This window comes from Rhinopithecus bieti, unplaced genomic scaffold (assembly GCF_001698545.2).
Source record: "Rhinopithecus bieti isolate Rb0 unplaced genomic scaffold, ASM169854v2 scaffold_759, whole genome shotgun sequence".
Taxonomy (NCBI): domain Eukaryota; kingdom Metazoa; phylum Chordata; class Mammalia; order Primates; family Cercopithecidae; genus Rhinopithecus; species Rhinopithecus bieti.
In genome coordinates this window covers 1,099,465-1,115,739 of record NW_016803631.1, presented here as the reverse complement: position 1 = coordinate 1,115,739, position 16,275 = coordinate 1,099,465, and the positions used below count along the sequence as shown (strand labels likewise).

General features: G+C 35.1%; 1 protein-coding gene across 1 annotated transcript in view; it reads left to right on the top strand.

Annotated features, from left to right (window-relative positions):
• Nucleotides 1–16,275, top strand: part of STXBP5L (syntaxin binding protein 5L) — a 461,665-nt gene that overhangs the window by 265,618 nt on the left and 179,772 nt on the right. The window contains 2 exon segments of the mRNA XM_017891231.1: nucleotides 3,477–3,635; nucleotides 13,850–13,922. Coding sequence (XP_017746720.1) covers nucleotides 3,477–3,635; nucleotides 13,850–13,922 — 232 coding nt within the window.

Below are 16,275 nucleotides of genomic sequence, written 5' to 3'. Positions count from 1 at the left end.
GGGGGGGGGGAAGGATAGCATTAGAAGATATACCTAATGTAAATGACGAGTTAATGGATGCAGCACACCAACATGGCACATGTATACATATGTAACAAACCTGTACGTTGTGCACATGTACCCTAGAACTTAAAGTATAATTTAAAAAAAAAAGAAAAATATTTTCTGCTAGTCTTTTAATCTGTTCCTATTATGGCAGGAGCTTTATGTGTAATTAAGTTCTCCAAGCCTCAATATACCCATCTGTTAAATGGAGATAATAATAATAGTTATCTCATTTGGATGTGATAAGGATTAAATAAAATAATGCATGTAAAATTCTGCATGTGATGCCTAGAATATCATAAATACTCAATATATGTTAGCATTTACTATTTATTATATTATGTTACATAACTTGTTTAATCTTGTTGCCTTCATTGGAGCAAACTTTTAATGCTGTTTTCTTTATGTATTTTACAGATTATACATACAGTAAAATTAACTATTTTTCTTTTGGCATACAGTTTCATGTTTTTAAACACACGTATAGTTTTCTAAAACTATCACCACAATAAGAATAAAGAATATTTCCATCATTTCCCACAACTCTCCCATTCTGTTCCTTTATAGTCACTCCTCTCCCCAACTCCTAACCCTTGGCAACCACTGATCTGTTCTGCATCACTATAGTTTTGCCTTTTGGAGACTGTTATATATATGCGGTTATATTATTATGTAAGTTTTTAAGCCTAGCTTCTTTCACTCAGCAGAATGCCTTTGAGATTCATACATGTTATGTATCCATAATTTGTTATTTTTTTATTAATGCTTTCTTTAAGTATGAGGACATTTCAAGTATATGGTCATATATTTCTTTTATAAGAATCCATCTGATAGGTATTCCTTAATAGAATCTTTGTATTAAATAACACCTGACACAGTTTAGTGTGCTACAACATGTAGTGTGGTACAACATTATCAAACAACTGTGTTCCTTTAATTACTAATGATATTCATGGAATAAAAGGGACCTGAAATTTAATAAATGCGAGAAATTCTGAATTCTATAAAAGTAAATTGGATTGCTTGCCATATGATTTCTCATAATTTTTAACATATGATATGAAATGCAAAATTCCTGAAAGAAGGTATGGTTTTGCAAGTGCTTATCAAATTATCAAATTTAATTTTTTTCTGCTGAACAACTACCACGTTGTATTCCGCAGTTTGGGAAACATTAAATGAAAATGAAAATGAAAATGTGGGCTCATGAGTCTGGGTTTGAATCTTTGTCCTGGTACTCACTAGCTGCTTGACCCTGGACAAGTTTAATCTGCATTAATCCCAGATTCTTCATGTATAAAATGGGACTAATAGTACTTTCTTTATCAAGGTTGTCATGAGGATTACACAAAATTTACTTTATATGTACACATAGCACAATATATGCCACATGGTAAGCACTCAGTAAATGGTAGCTATTTATTAGTAGAGGCAATATATAGGAGTGTTTAGAATCACAGGCTTTGAAGTCTGGTAGATCTCAATTTTCTTTTGGTTGTTTCTTCTTAGCTGTTATTTAACCTCATTAATAAAGTGAGGACATTGCTTATGAGGATTTAATATGATAATTAAATATTTAGTACAGTTAACCATGAGTGGTTCCCTGAGCACTTTCTTGAGGAAGTAACTTTTTATGTAATCACTCAGTAGTTTATAGAGAAATGCATAAATGTTAACAATCAACTTCGGACCCACAGTATTCTGATGCAGAGTCATAATTACAGCAGAAGAGATTTTACTTCCTTTCAATATTAGAGAGGACATATTTCCAATGTATATACAAAAAAGCAAGGGAAGTAAATTGCTCCTTATCCTATGTTTGGATTAGTATTAGGGAATGAGAGTAAATTCACCTACTTTTACACAGGAAAAATATAGATACTTATGGCCTTTATTAATGTTAATAGTAGATAGTTAAGCTTAATATTTATGAAAAGATACTACATTCTCTTAAGTCATGGTCTTTTTATTTGCAAAACAAAGCAACAAACAAAGGTAACCCCCCCACACTATTTCATAAATAACTGTATTAGAAATGCTTTTTAAATCTGGATAAATCTTATTAATAATATAAATATACATTTTATAGAAATAACAAATGTGCTTTTTAATGGCATCATTAGTAGGTTGGTCATTTACCATATCAAATCACTGGTGCAAGACTAGTACTCAAATCAACTGAAGTAAAATAAGTTAGAGTATATTTGTTTATTTTGCTTATAACTCAAATATTTATGTCAGAATATTAAGATAGAATTATAAACAGAAAATAGTACATGCATTTTATATGTAGGTTTGTTTAGAAACTTTCTTAAAAAGCCCCCCTTTTTGGTTATATAGCCAGTATAAGATTAGTAAATGTCCCACTGATAATGTTTGGTGCCTCACACAGTACAAAATAGAAGAGAAAAGGAAATCTTATAGAGCAATTTCTAGAAACAAGTAGATCCTTCAGCTTAGCAAATGGGATGTAAGTGAATTATGTAGATGAGCCTTATGTTCTCAAATAATTCGATACAATAAAAGCCTCTAGTTCTTTAAAAAAATTAGAAAAGAATATTTTCAATTTGGTATTTACTTCTGACTTCTTGAAAATACTTCCTGCTAACACACTTTTCTTTTGTACACATACACTAGAGATATGTAAGTATTGATTTGAGAAATGAAAATGAAAACTGTGAAAAGATTTCATAATTTTCAGATAGCTATAATGTTTTAGAGGCATCTTAACCCCACTCTGCTATCTAATGGTATCTTATAAAGCAACAGACCAAAAACCTTGTTTAAAGTTAGTTGAGCAAGATATATAGAGGATATATAGATATATAGACTGGCCACAAGTAAAATAGAAAAGGCAATTTATCTTTGATTAGCTATTCTTCTCTTACATATTACCTTTCTCCATCTTTTTATCTTTACTCTTTTTTCACAGAAACTCCATTATCTAGAATTTTTATTTTACCCTCTGCCATTTTGAGCTTTCCACTGTCAAATTTCATTTTATATTAAAATTTGTCTCTTTTCTCTTGTAGAAATTTTAGGCCCCACACACCAGCTAGTTAATCTGATATTCTAACATAGACTAATATTCCAATGATAGTGATTTAGAGTTTGAGAACCAACTAATGTATGTGAAGATGTCCTTTTGAGAGTCAGTGAGCACATCTGCCTCTCTCCAAGCTCACTGCCTTTCCCCAAACCTACCCCAACATCTTTGGACTGATCCATTAGTGAATTTAATAGTGAGAATGTACATCTAGAAAATGGGAAATGGTAGAATAGTAGGTTATTGAATGAGAAATTTTGAGCCAGGCAAGTTTTTTGCTGTCATATTATATGGTATACAACAAAACCTGTTCTTTATAGGTTTAGTCCTGTGACTTTGTGTCATTTTAAATGACTTCTGAGTCTCATTAATGTTTTTTTCCTATGTAGTGAACCATTCATAATATTCTCTGGTGGGCTGTCCTATGACAAAGCTTGTAGAAGACCAAGTTTAACCATCATGCATGGAAAAGCAATTACAGTACTTGAAATGGATCATCCTATTGTTGAATTTCTAACTTTATGTGAAACGCCTTATCCAAATGGTAAGTAACTAAAATGAAACTATTAATGTTGAAAATCATTTTTGAAATGACAAGTTTCTAACAAAATTAAGGTTAAATATTTTCAGTTTTGGCAGTGGATGTCTACTGTGGTATAATGCTGTGAGCTACAGGTGCTGGAACAGGTTCTGCAATTGTACCTACTTGACAAACTGGAAATAACACAGATGTAGTACAGCAATCCTGGCATTTCAGGTTCTAATATCAGGTAAGTGCTTTAAACTTTGATTAGATGGTGGAAGCTGAGCTGGGAGGGTCTGATAAGGGTCCAGGGTGAAATCACTTGGGGAAGCTGAGGTCTCTTAATAGCCTCTCTCAGACCAGCTCCATCAATTCCATCCCAAAGCCAATCAAAGTTAAAGCACTTACCTGATATCAGTAATCTGTAACTGTGGTGGTGCTGCATCTGTTTCACATCTGGCTTTGCTTCAGATGCAACTGCAGCACCTCTGGTTACTCTAGGATTGCGGATGTGTGGATAATGACTTTTTAAAATTTTGAGAATAGTCAGAAGGGCCTTTGGGAGGAGAAATGCTTATATATTTTTATTATCCTGAATATAAAGACTTTTGTAAACACAACAACTAGTTATGTTGTTATGCAATCTGTATAATGAAATCTAATGATGATGAAATATTTTAATAATGTGGGCAGGTGCGGTGGTTCATGACTGTAATCCCAACACTTTGAGAGGCCAAGGCAGGCAGATCGTTTGAGTTCAAGAGTTCGAGACCAGCCTGGGCAACATAATGAGATTCCATCTCAAATAAATAAATAAATAAATACACAAATATATAAACCTAAAAAGTGAGAAAAGTGAAAACATAAAAAAGGAAATACGCATCATGTTACAACAACATAGTATGTGTATATACGTTACTATGTTTTTAATAGGGAATATGCAGATATAAGGGAAAGAGCACTGGATTTGAGGACAAAATATGTGAGGTTATGATTTAGCTCTGTCACTTACTAGCTAGGTGACCTTGGGCAAGTCACTTTACATTTATGAGTTTTATTTATCATTTGTAGAAAGAGAATAGTAATATGGTCTCCACATGACTACTGGAAGGTTAAGTGAGCATACTTCTTAAGTATAAAAATATATATGTTGTGAGTTCCATTATTATATGTATTAACTTACTTTAAATTATTTAGTTTCACATTTAAAAGATGGGATAAATTGATATTAAATAAAAGTGTAGCACTTTATTTCCAAAGTTACTAGGGACAGACAATTTACTTATGTTTTTAATTGTCAAATAATTATTGAATCATTCTCTGGCCCCAGTACTACAAGAGCTTGTTGAGCATACAGATAAAGTATTAAACTAATCTCTGATGTCAGATTGCAAAAAATCTGGTCAGATGAGTGAGATTATTGTGACTTGTTAAGTTTAAGTAATGAAAGACCTTAATTAAGTGCTGAGTTGTATGGTTCAGAGTATAAATAATGTATTAATTTTTAAGCTAAATAGTTATGGTTTCATGCATAGTAATAGCAGTGTTTGGAAAGAGAGAAAGGTAAGTCTGATTATGAGACAGTAGAGTTGTTTAGAGAACAGAAGAAGAGAGAAACTGTCTTGTAATATTTATGAATCATCAGAATATAAGTGTTCTTTGGAGTTACAAAAATGAATGATGAAAGAATGTATAAAGAACAGAGGACCAACAGCTGAGCTTAGGAAAATGCCTCCTATGAAAAGCCTTGAGAAAGAAGATGTGTGAGCAATAGAAATTGAGAATGTGTGGTCTGTGCGTATATAAATGTCTGCACGTTGGTAGAGATGTTAGGACAATTTCTAATAATGTTCAATAAAGTATAAATGCAATGTAACCATTCCTATTCACTTTCAAAGCATATATAAAAACCTTTGTTTTTTAGGAAAGTGGTAATGAGGATGGACCTTTTCACTTGTCACAAGCTAGGAGATGTACTTTAACTCTATTGACAGTGCCGGAAAGGTTTCTGACCATATATCCATCTCAAGCAGAACCTAATCCAAACCAGGACCCCAGAAACCTTCCTAATCTAGCTCCTTCATTAGAGGATTATTCTCCAAATAAATCGCATCCTTGAGTACATCCCCAGCTGTAATGTCTGGGATTATCATTGGTGTTGGATTGTGCCCCAGGACTCTTGGGGCACAATTGGTAGCTCTTGGAGAGGAGGGTCAGTAGTGTTAATGAGGCCAACTTGAGAGATGAGAATTAGGGTAAAAGCCAGTTCTGAGGTCAGATCTCCTTGTGAGGATAACTCTAATATTATTTCCCCCTTTCTGGGAGAAGGAAATACGGACCTGGCAGATTTGTACAAAATCCTTTCCCAGGAGGTGTACAAGGGCCAATGGGACAAGCAGAAATGACTGCCAATGAGGAGTCCTAGCTGGAAGGGGATCAGTAAAGATTAGAGACTACCACAAATGCATTGGCTACCCTGACCATCTGGATGAATTTAGAACTCTACGAAGGAACACTGAAAGCATGCCAGGGTTAAGGAGGACTAAAGAAAGGGCCTTGGGCCATTGCAGGCTAAATGGCACACCACAATTCTTTGCCAATTGGGCTTTTATTATTCCCTTCATCTGTTTCACCAGTCCAGAGGACTAGAAGTTGTTAAGCACAATTGAGATGTTGATAAATAGGCCAAATTATACAAATGTTTTAAATAATTTGCTCTGCAAAATGAGTTCTTCTTGCATTATGAAGCCCTTAAGAGACTTCTCATGTTGGTATAAATTTTCCAACAGGTCCTGAACTACTGCCATGGCTGTGGCCTGTTGACAATAGAAGGCTTCAATACAATGCTAAAACATGCAAAGTGTAACTAGTACATACCAATATCCTTGAGAGATGGGGAGCTGAAAAAAATATTGTTGCCGTGCCTCAAAGGGACTTTTTGGTAATGTGAAGTGGTCCATGAAGGCGTGAAATGGTTTTCCAATATGGTATTGTGGACATATTTCACACAGACACTAAGGTTGTGAGCTATCCCAAGGCATGCTTGCTGTCTGTGTAAGTAATTGGCCATTTTACCTTTGGCTAAAAGACATGTCTAGTAAGAGCATGCAGTTCTGCCTGTTGGACAAACCTGACATCAGGAAAGATAAGTAAAGTGGCAGAATTAAGCAAGTTATATTGGGTCATGGTAAGGGGAAGTGAGGACAGAAAAAGAATTGCATAGTTTGCTAGGCTTCTTGTGACGTGAATTGAGGAGAGCCCCATTAGAGTGTGGAACACAGATAGTGAGGGGGGCCCCGTTGCTATTTTCATTGTGACTTTTACAAAAGAAGAGACAACATCAACTTCTTTGAGACAAGGAGACTATAGTATCCTATGGGTCCAGTTTGTGTTCAATTCTGATATTTTAATTCATCTAGTTGGTTAGATTTTAAAAGGGGAAATACCCTGAATGTCCCCAGAGCATCCCTAGTCTGGACTGGGGAAAGAGGACTAGGGGACTCCATCAGGATTTAGTTATAACCAAATATTAGAGGATCTTACGAGAATTCAGAATCTAGTCCAGTCCATAGCCAAATAACAAGGACTTGAGGGCAATGCGCAATGTTAGAATCTAGTAACAGATACACTTTTGCTTTCCTTAGAAGCATAACTTTTCCTCTCCACATTGATCATATAAGAAATCTCAGATATTAGAACCTCTTGAAGCTAGATGGCCAGACCAAGTCAGGCGTTAGATTTTACTTATAGTCTTAAGGTTCTTGGGCCTACCAGAAAGTGACAGTTTTTACGTACTCACTGTAAAGCTAGGAACTCTTGAAGACAGGCATTTTAGGCACATTCTTATGTATAACATTTCAGTCTATACCTTGGTAATATAACCAATGTTCCCATTGTATCCTGTTTTCAAGAGAGATAAGATTTTCATTTAACTTACATAAATAAAAATAAGAATACTTATTTATAGCTTCTGAATTTTAAGGAATCAAGTAGGGAGAAAAAACAAATGCTTCCACCTTTGTTCAACAGAGGATACTTTACCAAAATATTGCAAACTATAGATAGCTTATGTCAGAAAATTTCCTTGAATTTGGAAAATAAAACATTTAAGCAACAAAAACATTATCCTTATCAATTACTTAATTTCATTTAAATAATTTTGTTTGGTTGGCCAGGTGCAGTGGCTCACACCTGTAATCCCAGCACTTTGGGAGGCTGTGTGGTAGGATAGCTTGAGGTCAGGATTTCAAGACCAGCCTGCACAACATAGCAAGACCTGTCTCCACTAAAAGGCAAAAAAATTATCTGGGTGTAGTCATACATGTCTGTAGTCTTAGCTACTCCAGAGGCTGAGGTAGGAGGATCAAGCTTGAGCCCAGGAGATGGAAACTGCAGCGAGCTATGATTGCATCACTGTACTCTAGCCTGGGGAACAGATTAAGGCTATGTTTGAAAAAAATTTTTTTTCTTTATTTTGATTAGCGATTTTGGACTATAGCCCATTGCAAGTACTTCTAGAGAAGAATTTAAAACAATTGCTGTGGATGACAAAAAGCCAGAAAAATCATAGCCAAAGATAGGATGAGAATTTTCAATTGACAAGGCAATTTAGATATTTTGGTGGCACACAATCATTTAACATAATAATCATTATTATGACACATATCTTGGCATATCAGACTTTTAGGAATCCTATACAATTTCACACATTTTAGTAACCACACAAATATAACTTAAGGGAAGTTAAACACCATTCCTTATTTGACAGCACTTCCTGTATTATTTACCAAATAAACCTAATCATTTAATATCTGTACAAGATGAGAGATAAACCCTTTGAGGCTCTTCAGGGGGGCCTATGTGGAAAATTGTAAAATTAATTTTAGGCCAAAAGGCTTAATTTAATATTTGGGCCCTGGAGAGACCTGCCAAAGATGTCAAAAGTTCAAAACTACTTTCTTTAATAGAATGGTAGTTCACTGCTAAATAATAGTTACTTATTCAGTCAAAGAAAGAATAAAAATCAGAAGACTTCAAAAGCAATACAGAAAGTTACATGGATGTAAAAACCTTAACCCTTGTAAAGCTCAGTTTTCTGAAGTAGTCAAAACCCAACAAGGACAGAATCTGTGTTTCCTAGGCTCAAATATTCCTTGAGCAGAGAATATATGGTTCTTAGCAAGAGCATATGAAGTTCTGGTTACATAAAATAATTCAGACATATAAAGAAAAGCCAAGAGTTACTCAATCAAGTTATACTGAGTAAACATTGCTTTTCTGGACCTTCAGGATAAAAGTAAAACCAGAGAAACTAGGTAGTTCTCAGGAAGAGTTACGACAGAAATAGAAACGTGTTCGTAAATCAGAGGATGGTTGTTAAACACATTTCAAATCAAAACCTCTTGCAATCTTACTAAAAGCAATTAATATTTAAGAAATCTTTGTTGACTGAGTGCAGTGGCTCTCACACCTGTAATCCCAGCACTTTGGGAGGCCAAGACGGGAGGATCACGAGGTCAGGAGATCAAGACCATCCTGGCTAACACGGTGAAACCCTGTCTCTACTAAAAAATACAAAAAACTAGCCAGGTGAGGTGACGGGCACCTGTAGTCCCAGCTACTCGGGAGGCTGAGGCAGGAGAATGGCGTAAACCCGGGAGGCGAAGCTTGTAGTGAGCTGAGATCCGGCCACTGCACTCCAGCCTGGGCAACAGAGTGAGACTCCGTCTCAAAAAAAAAGAAAGAAAGGAAAAAGAAAAGAAAAGAAACCTTTGTTGTTTTAACATAGGGGACCAAATTTTTAAACTTTGTATCGGTGTATTTTAACATCAAAGTTTATTCTTTAGAAAGACTGTCACAAATAATTTCTTTTAATTATAGCCAGTTTAATCACACCCAGAATTTCCTTCATAAGTTCCTATTCATGAACCTTATCATGATTTACTCAGACCATCTATGGATTACTGAGACACTCTGCCTCACTCTATATGTCCTCTTTCGTCTTAAGTAAGCAATCATGTCACTCTAGGAAAAAGATTTACCATGCAAGACTTTCTCATACAAAATTATTCTCTTATCTTTACATCTATAACTTCTCTTACATCTCTTTCTCTCTCTCTTCTTTACAGTTCCTTTCTGTCTTGTTTCTATTTCCTTCCTAAATCCACATTTTGACACTCCCTTTAAATAACCTTTGACTTAGAAAAAAATATTTTTCTCAATAAAAGACATTTTTTTCCCCTTATAATTTTTTTCTCTTATTAAACACACCTGACTTTGGTATACTTTATATACAGAATTATATATCAACTGGAATTTTTAGCTTCTAGTAACCTTAAATTTTATTAAAAACATAGGAAGTACAAAATCTTGAATTGCCTGTTACATATCATTATTTAATAGATAAGAACCATTTCGTTTTTAATATTTTTCAATTTTTTGTGTTTGTTTTAGAGACAGGGTCTTGCTCTTTTGCCCAGGCTCGAGTGCAGTGGCATGATCATGGCTCACTGCAGCCTCAAACTGTTGGGCTCAAGCAATACCCTCACCTCAGCCTCCCAAGTAGCTGAAACTCTAAGTGTGTGTCACCATACCTGGCTAATTATTTTATTTTTTGTAGAGATGTAGTCTTGCCTTGTTACCCAGGGTGGTCTCAAACTTCTGGCCTCAAGCAATCCTCCCACCTTAGCCTCCCAAAGTGCTGAGATTATAGGCATGAGCCACCATGCTTGGCCAAGAGCCATTTTATAATTGTCAGAAAAACATATTTCCCTATAACATATTTTAATGCATATTTAATCTTTCTATTAGTCTTTCTAGTCTTTCTATTAAATTTAAGAAGCCAAGGACAACCCTATTTATGTTCAGCAGTTTGTTTCAGTTTTTATCACATTTGAAAATGACTTGTACATTTAATGAGTATCTATTATTTAATTTAGGATTTCAAATTACATGAAAATTTATTTATAGCTATTTATGCCATTTACCTTTATTTCTTTGTTTTTAGCAGTGTGCTGAGATTACTTATGAAAATAGGTAATAGACAAAGCTAGTCATCATTCCAAATTATTTATCTATTAATTATTTTATATAACTGCATGTCAGGCAAATACTATAAAAGTAATGACCTTAAAGTCCAATAATTCAGAGGACACAGGCATTCCCATCAATTCGACAATCTTGAACTCTTCCCATTTGCCAAAAAATTTCTAAGTCACATGAACTTGAAAAGTGCCTGGTCTTATTTGCTTAATTTATGAGTACTCATCTATTTATAAGTCAATTTGGTACCATAGACAAATACAGTCAGACTTGTACATGCAGCCAGGTACAAATAATGATCATGTAGCTTTAATTTTTAAAGCTTTAGCCATATGTCAGGCATAACTCACTAGTTAAAAGGGGCAGTTAGATTCAAACTTCATCACTATCAAACTAACAATTTTAGTTTAAATTTTTCTGTTTCATGTAGCTGAAGCCCCTTACTGAATTTCAGAGAAACCAGAGTAGCAAAGTAGTTATGCAGACCGGCAGGAAGAGAGGAGCTAGTGGAAGAAGGTTAGCTCTAAAGTAAATTAGAAAGCTCGTAAATCTTTTTTCTACATTAGTTATTACCCAACGTTCCTAGATCATAGAGGATCCCCAGTCCCATTATTTTTAATCCTATCAGAAACTGTGGTATCTGGTGGGCTGATTGATGGGCAGCTTCTTCCTCCACCTGCCCAGGATGGTTAGGGGATTTGCATTTCCAATGGTCCTCTTGTTTACAATATGCACATCGTGGCCTCAAGACTGTATGGCCATTTTGGCCAGCAGTGGGGTCCCTAGGGGTCTTACCCATGGCCATTTGTTTTTCCTAGCATGCTCCATCTTGTGCCTCGACTGGTTGTGGGCAAGAGCCACAGCAAGCAGCATAGCTTGTCTCATGTTGCATTGCTTTTGCCCTTCCTGGACTTGAACAAGATGAATTAAATGCCTTAAAGGCAATCTCACCTACTTGAGATGTTGATATTCCCAATACCTTTTCTACTTTTTTTAGTTTTCCTCTTATACCAGGGGCACTCTGACTGATAAAACTCTCAGGTTACCTGGGTGTTCAGGTCAATGTCACTGTATTGCCCGAAGGCTTTAAAGACCACAAGAAAGGAAGAAGCATTTTCTTTGGCCACTGTTGTACCTTTATGCCTTGTTCTGCTGAAGTCCTGCTACAATTACATTCCTCATTTTGCTTGGAGGTTTATCTCAGATGGTTAGAGCAAGGCCCTGCACTAGACAGAGATATATATATTTTGAGTCTGTAATGTGGTACTTATGGAGATTCCTTCCCAGTGAATCACCAATGGGTTGGGTATCCCCTAGTCACCTAAGAGTACCTAAGAGGGCTGTAGGGAGCAATGTAGCCCCTCAATTAAATAATTTTCTAATTAGGCTGTTTCTGTACCATCAAAATATTAACCACTGTTTAAGCCAAATATTACTGCTTATATCAGAATACAAACAGACACAGAAACAGCCAATCAAACAAGACAAACCACAGCATTTTGGACTCTGACTTTGATCCCCTCAATGGGAGCAAACAGACAAGGCTCAAACTTGTCCCTGTAAGCTTCAGACATCTTTAATCCATTCTGGATGGGGAAGGTTGATCTCCAGCCCATAATCAAGCAAATAATTTGCTCAGTCTAGTTGATTGGAGTAGACAGCAACCCTGAGTCAGGCCTCCTTGGCTGCCACTAGCAGCTTCTTCAGGGTTTGCTGAGTGGTCTTAACAACATTAAACAAGTGACTAGACAAACCCGAAACTTAACACATACACATATACACATCCAATTTCCAAGTTCCCAGTCCAGTTCCTAGTCAAATTTATAATCAAGAGTACCATGTGAACATACCCCTTATTCTCCTTTCAATTAAAGTTGAAATCCCCTAACAAAGCCCCCTTGTGGAGGTTGACAAGGCCCCTTAGTGGAAGTTGATAAGAAGGGAGCTGAGAGTTGGTCACTTGTACAGAGATTAATTCACCACAAAATAAAAATAAAAATAATGAAAAAATGTGTTCCAAAATTCAAAACTTCTCTTTGCTGCAAAAATGAAAGGAAAAGCACCAAAAGTCAGCAGGGCCATGCTGGAGAGACAGAAACCAAGAGCAAATCACTGAGTAAAACACCTGGACAGCTGCTCAGACCCTTAGGTGGATACCATCCCTAATATGGAGCTAGTGAGCCACAGGCAAAAATATCCTGAAAGGATTTACAGAAGTCTGATCTGGGTCACCAACTTTGTTGTTGAACTAAACTGGGTCCATTTGCCCATGCACAATGGAAAGCCAAACACTGAAGAACCAAGTTTTTGTAGCAAGAAAGGTTTATTGTGAGTGAACTGGCAAGGAGACAGATCTCAAATCTGTCTCGCCAAGCTGAGGATTGGGGCAGGTTTTATAGTCTGAGGATAATGAGGCATGATCCTAATTGGATCTTGCCATAGGATGATGTCAGGAGGTATGCTCTGACTGGATCCTTCCCTGGTGTGATACCAGGACTCTGTCTGATTGGATCCTGCAGCCCACCATGCAATGTATGCTTCTTAATTTTAGTGCATGTTCCTTGTTCTGGACACTTAGCTTCTACCTGTGGTTGCATGCTTGGTTTATCTTAGTGTGTTCGTGGCCTTCAATCTGGGTGTCCATGGCAACTGAAGAGCTTTGTTATGTTAAAGTTGAACCAGATTGATCTGATGTGTTTACACAACCTATAAATATATTTCTAATTACATTGAATTGAAAGTAAACTTTTTATTATAAGCAGTGTTGTTCTTATACGGATGTGAATATATGTCATATCCCAGAGAAGCAGAGATACTATTCCCCAGTACATCTCCTTGTAGGCATAAAATCAGATCTAAAATACAAAGGTTATGGAAGAAAAAGATAAATGTGAGATCAGGTGACAGATTCACTGTCTTCACATAATCCAATATTATCATCACTCCATGATTATTGAGATATATTTAACTCTATACTATGCTACTTTTAATTTTTTGTTGTTCTTTCTAGTGATCTTAATATTAAATTTGAGAAGCACATTTTTTAAGTGCTCTTTGTTACTTCTTACTTTGGCTTATAGTTTGGTCTTCTCACATCATTTAAATAATATTTGTATAGGGATAAAGGAAGTGCAGTTTTGCTGATTTTATAATATATACAATATGGAAACTTTTCATTTTTTTTTCACTTGTAGAATTTCAAGAACCCTATGCTGTCGTAGTACTTCTGGAGAAAGATCTCATTGTAGTTGATCTGACACAAAGCAAGTAAGTTATCCATGTACAGATTAACACTTTTAAACTCTATTTATTTTAGATAATTGGCATTTGTATTCTTTAGATAGGAAATATTCTTTGTGTGAATATTGGCTTGCTAGAATTACAGAAATGCACTTTGGTTCAATGGTGAAAATGAAACCAGAAGAATTTGGGAAACACTGAGAAAACTGTAAGACAACTTAAAGGCAGCACCTGATGTTTGGACAGAAACATTGAAGACTCAGGACACATAAAATTGATCACATTTTTGTTGTTTCCTTAAAGAAAATCAATCGTTATGAAAACTTGTACAATGTAATAGCTGAGTAATGGAAAATGACACATGATAAAAGTATTATTGCACTACTGCAGCAGACAACACAGAACACTAGAATCTCAGGGGCAGAGAAGACAGGGGCCTTCTTTTACTTTTTTTCCTTTTTCATTATGTTACAGGCAATTGAAAAAAAGTGTAGAATACTGCTATTATAGTGGTGCTCTCCACTCCTTTACATTGTCAGTAAAAATCTTCTGTCCATTTTTATTATAATGGTAATAGCATGAAACTAATTTCCATCATTATATGTTCTTCCATTGATCTTTTAGCCTCATATATTTGTAATACAATTTTGTAAGTTGTCTCTCCTTGGCCTGGAATAACTTTCTCTTTAATTTTTCTCCTTACCAACATCTTATCTGTAAGATTCTCAAGTCAGATATCACTTCCTTATTTTTAAAAAAAATTCATTATCTATATAATTTGGTAATATATCCTAATATGGGCTCTCATAACCCCCACATTTCTCTCTTCATAGCTTTTGACACAGATACAATTTTCTATTTGCCGTTGCTTAAAGATTGTCTTCCCACTAGGCTGTAGACTCCATGAAGGAGGGGCTCTGTCTCCACATGGAGTCAGCTCTCAATAAATTTTTGTTGAATAAATCAGTCCGAATTCTACTCTTCAAGTTGTTTGTAAATGTAAGATCCAGGGTTCTTCCTCATACTAATTTGCAGATATTATTCTCAGGATTTTAAAAGGGATGTAGGATTTGGGCCATGAAATCATCGTAACTGGGAATTCTGCTTAGCTGCCCTAATTATCAACATAAGACTTTTTGTGTAGATGTAAGGATTTATGCTAATTCCTCTAAGAAGTTCTAATATGAGTCTTATTAAAATATACTCTTCTAATCTCATTGGTACTCAACTCTTCTTTGTATGTCATATTTGTTGGTTACTCATACTTTGCCTAAGTATCTAACATCCTTCCAGGCCCATTATACTTTACCTTTCATGGCCACTTTCTTCAGTATATATATATATATTTATTTATTTATATACTGTATATATATGTATTCTTTCATTTAAATTTTGTTTTATTGTGACAGAATATACATAACATAAAAGTTACCATTTTATGTATACATACATTCTTGTGCTTTTCATTACCCTATATAAGTATGTGAATTAACATTTTGTTTGCAAGTTTTCGTCTAACATTTTACCTTTTTTAGCATGTATTAAAATCTCTGTGGCATTCCCGTTTCATTGGCTATTACATGGAATTTAACATGTCAAAAACTGAGTATGTTCTCTTTACCTCCAAATGGTTACCTCTCAGCTATATTGAATGTTAAACAAGTTATAACTTTGGAATCCTTTTCATTTTTTTTTTCTTTTTATCTTTTTCTTTCCATTTAATCCCCAACCCAAAGGCAAGCATTAGGGTTTACACATTATTTCTATTCTTGATTTCTTGGATTCATATTTTCATTTCTATTTTCACAGCAACCAGTTTATACTTTTATGTCTAAATTCCTCTAGTAAATTTTTAGCTATTTCTCTTTTAATATCTTTTGCCTACTCTTTGCCAATGTACTAAAATAATTTTCTCAAAAATTTTCATAACATTTCACTTTGTCAGGAGCCTATTATTGTTACCTCTTGCTATTATCAAATTCTAAATTGTAGGCCTTGTCTTCAAGGGGATCCATTTATCTTCTAACTCTTTAAACTTAGAAATGTTAATAATTTGTACTCTGAAACCGAGAATCTCTGATATATCTAGTTTAACCTCTGGTACCTCTAGTTTAACCTACTTGTCACTTTAAGAGACATGAATTGTTCCTTTAACCTGATTTTGCATATATAACTATTCTTATTTGGGATACTATCTGCAACATTTCAGATTGGTAGAAAGAGAACTGCTGCCAGAACACACACACATGCACACACACACACACACACACACCCCATATTTTCTGGAGATTGGACTAAACCCCTAATTTTTTAATTAAGTTCCTAATAATATGAGAAAAAACTGTTTTCTAACAGGCACCTCCTACCCTAAAAAAACACA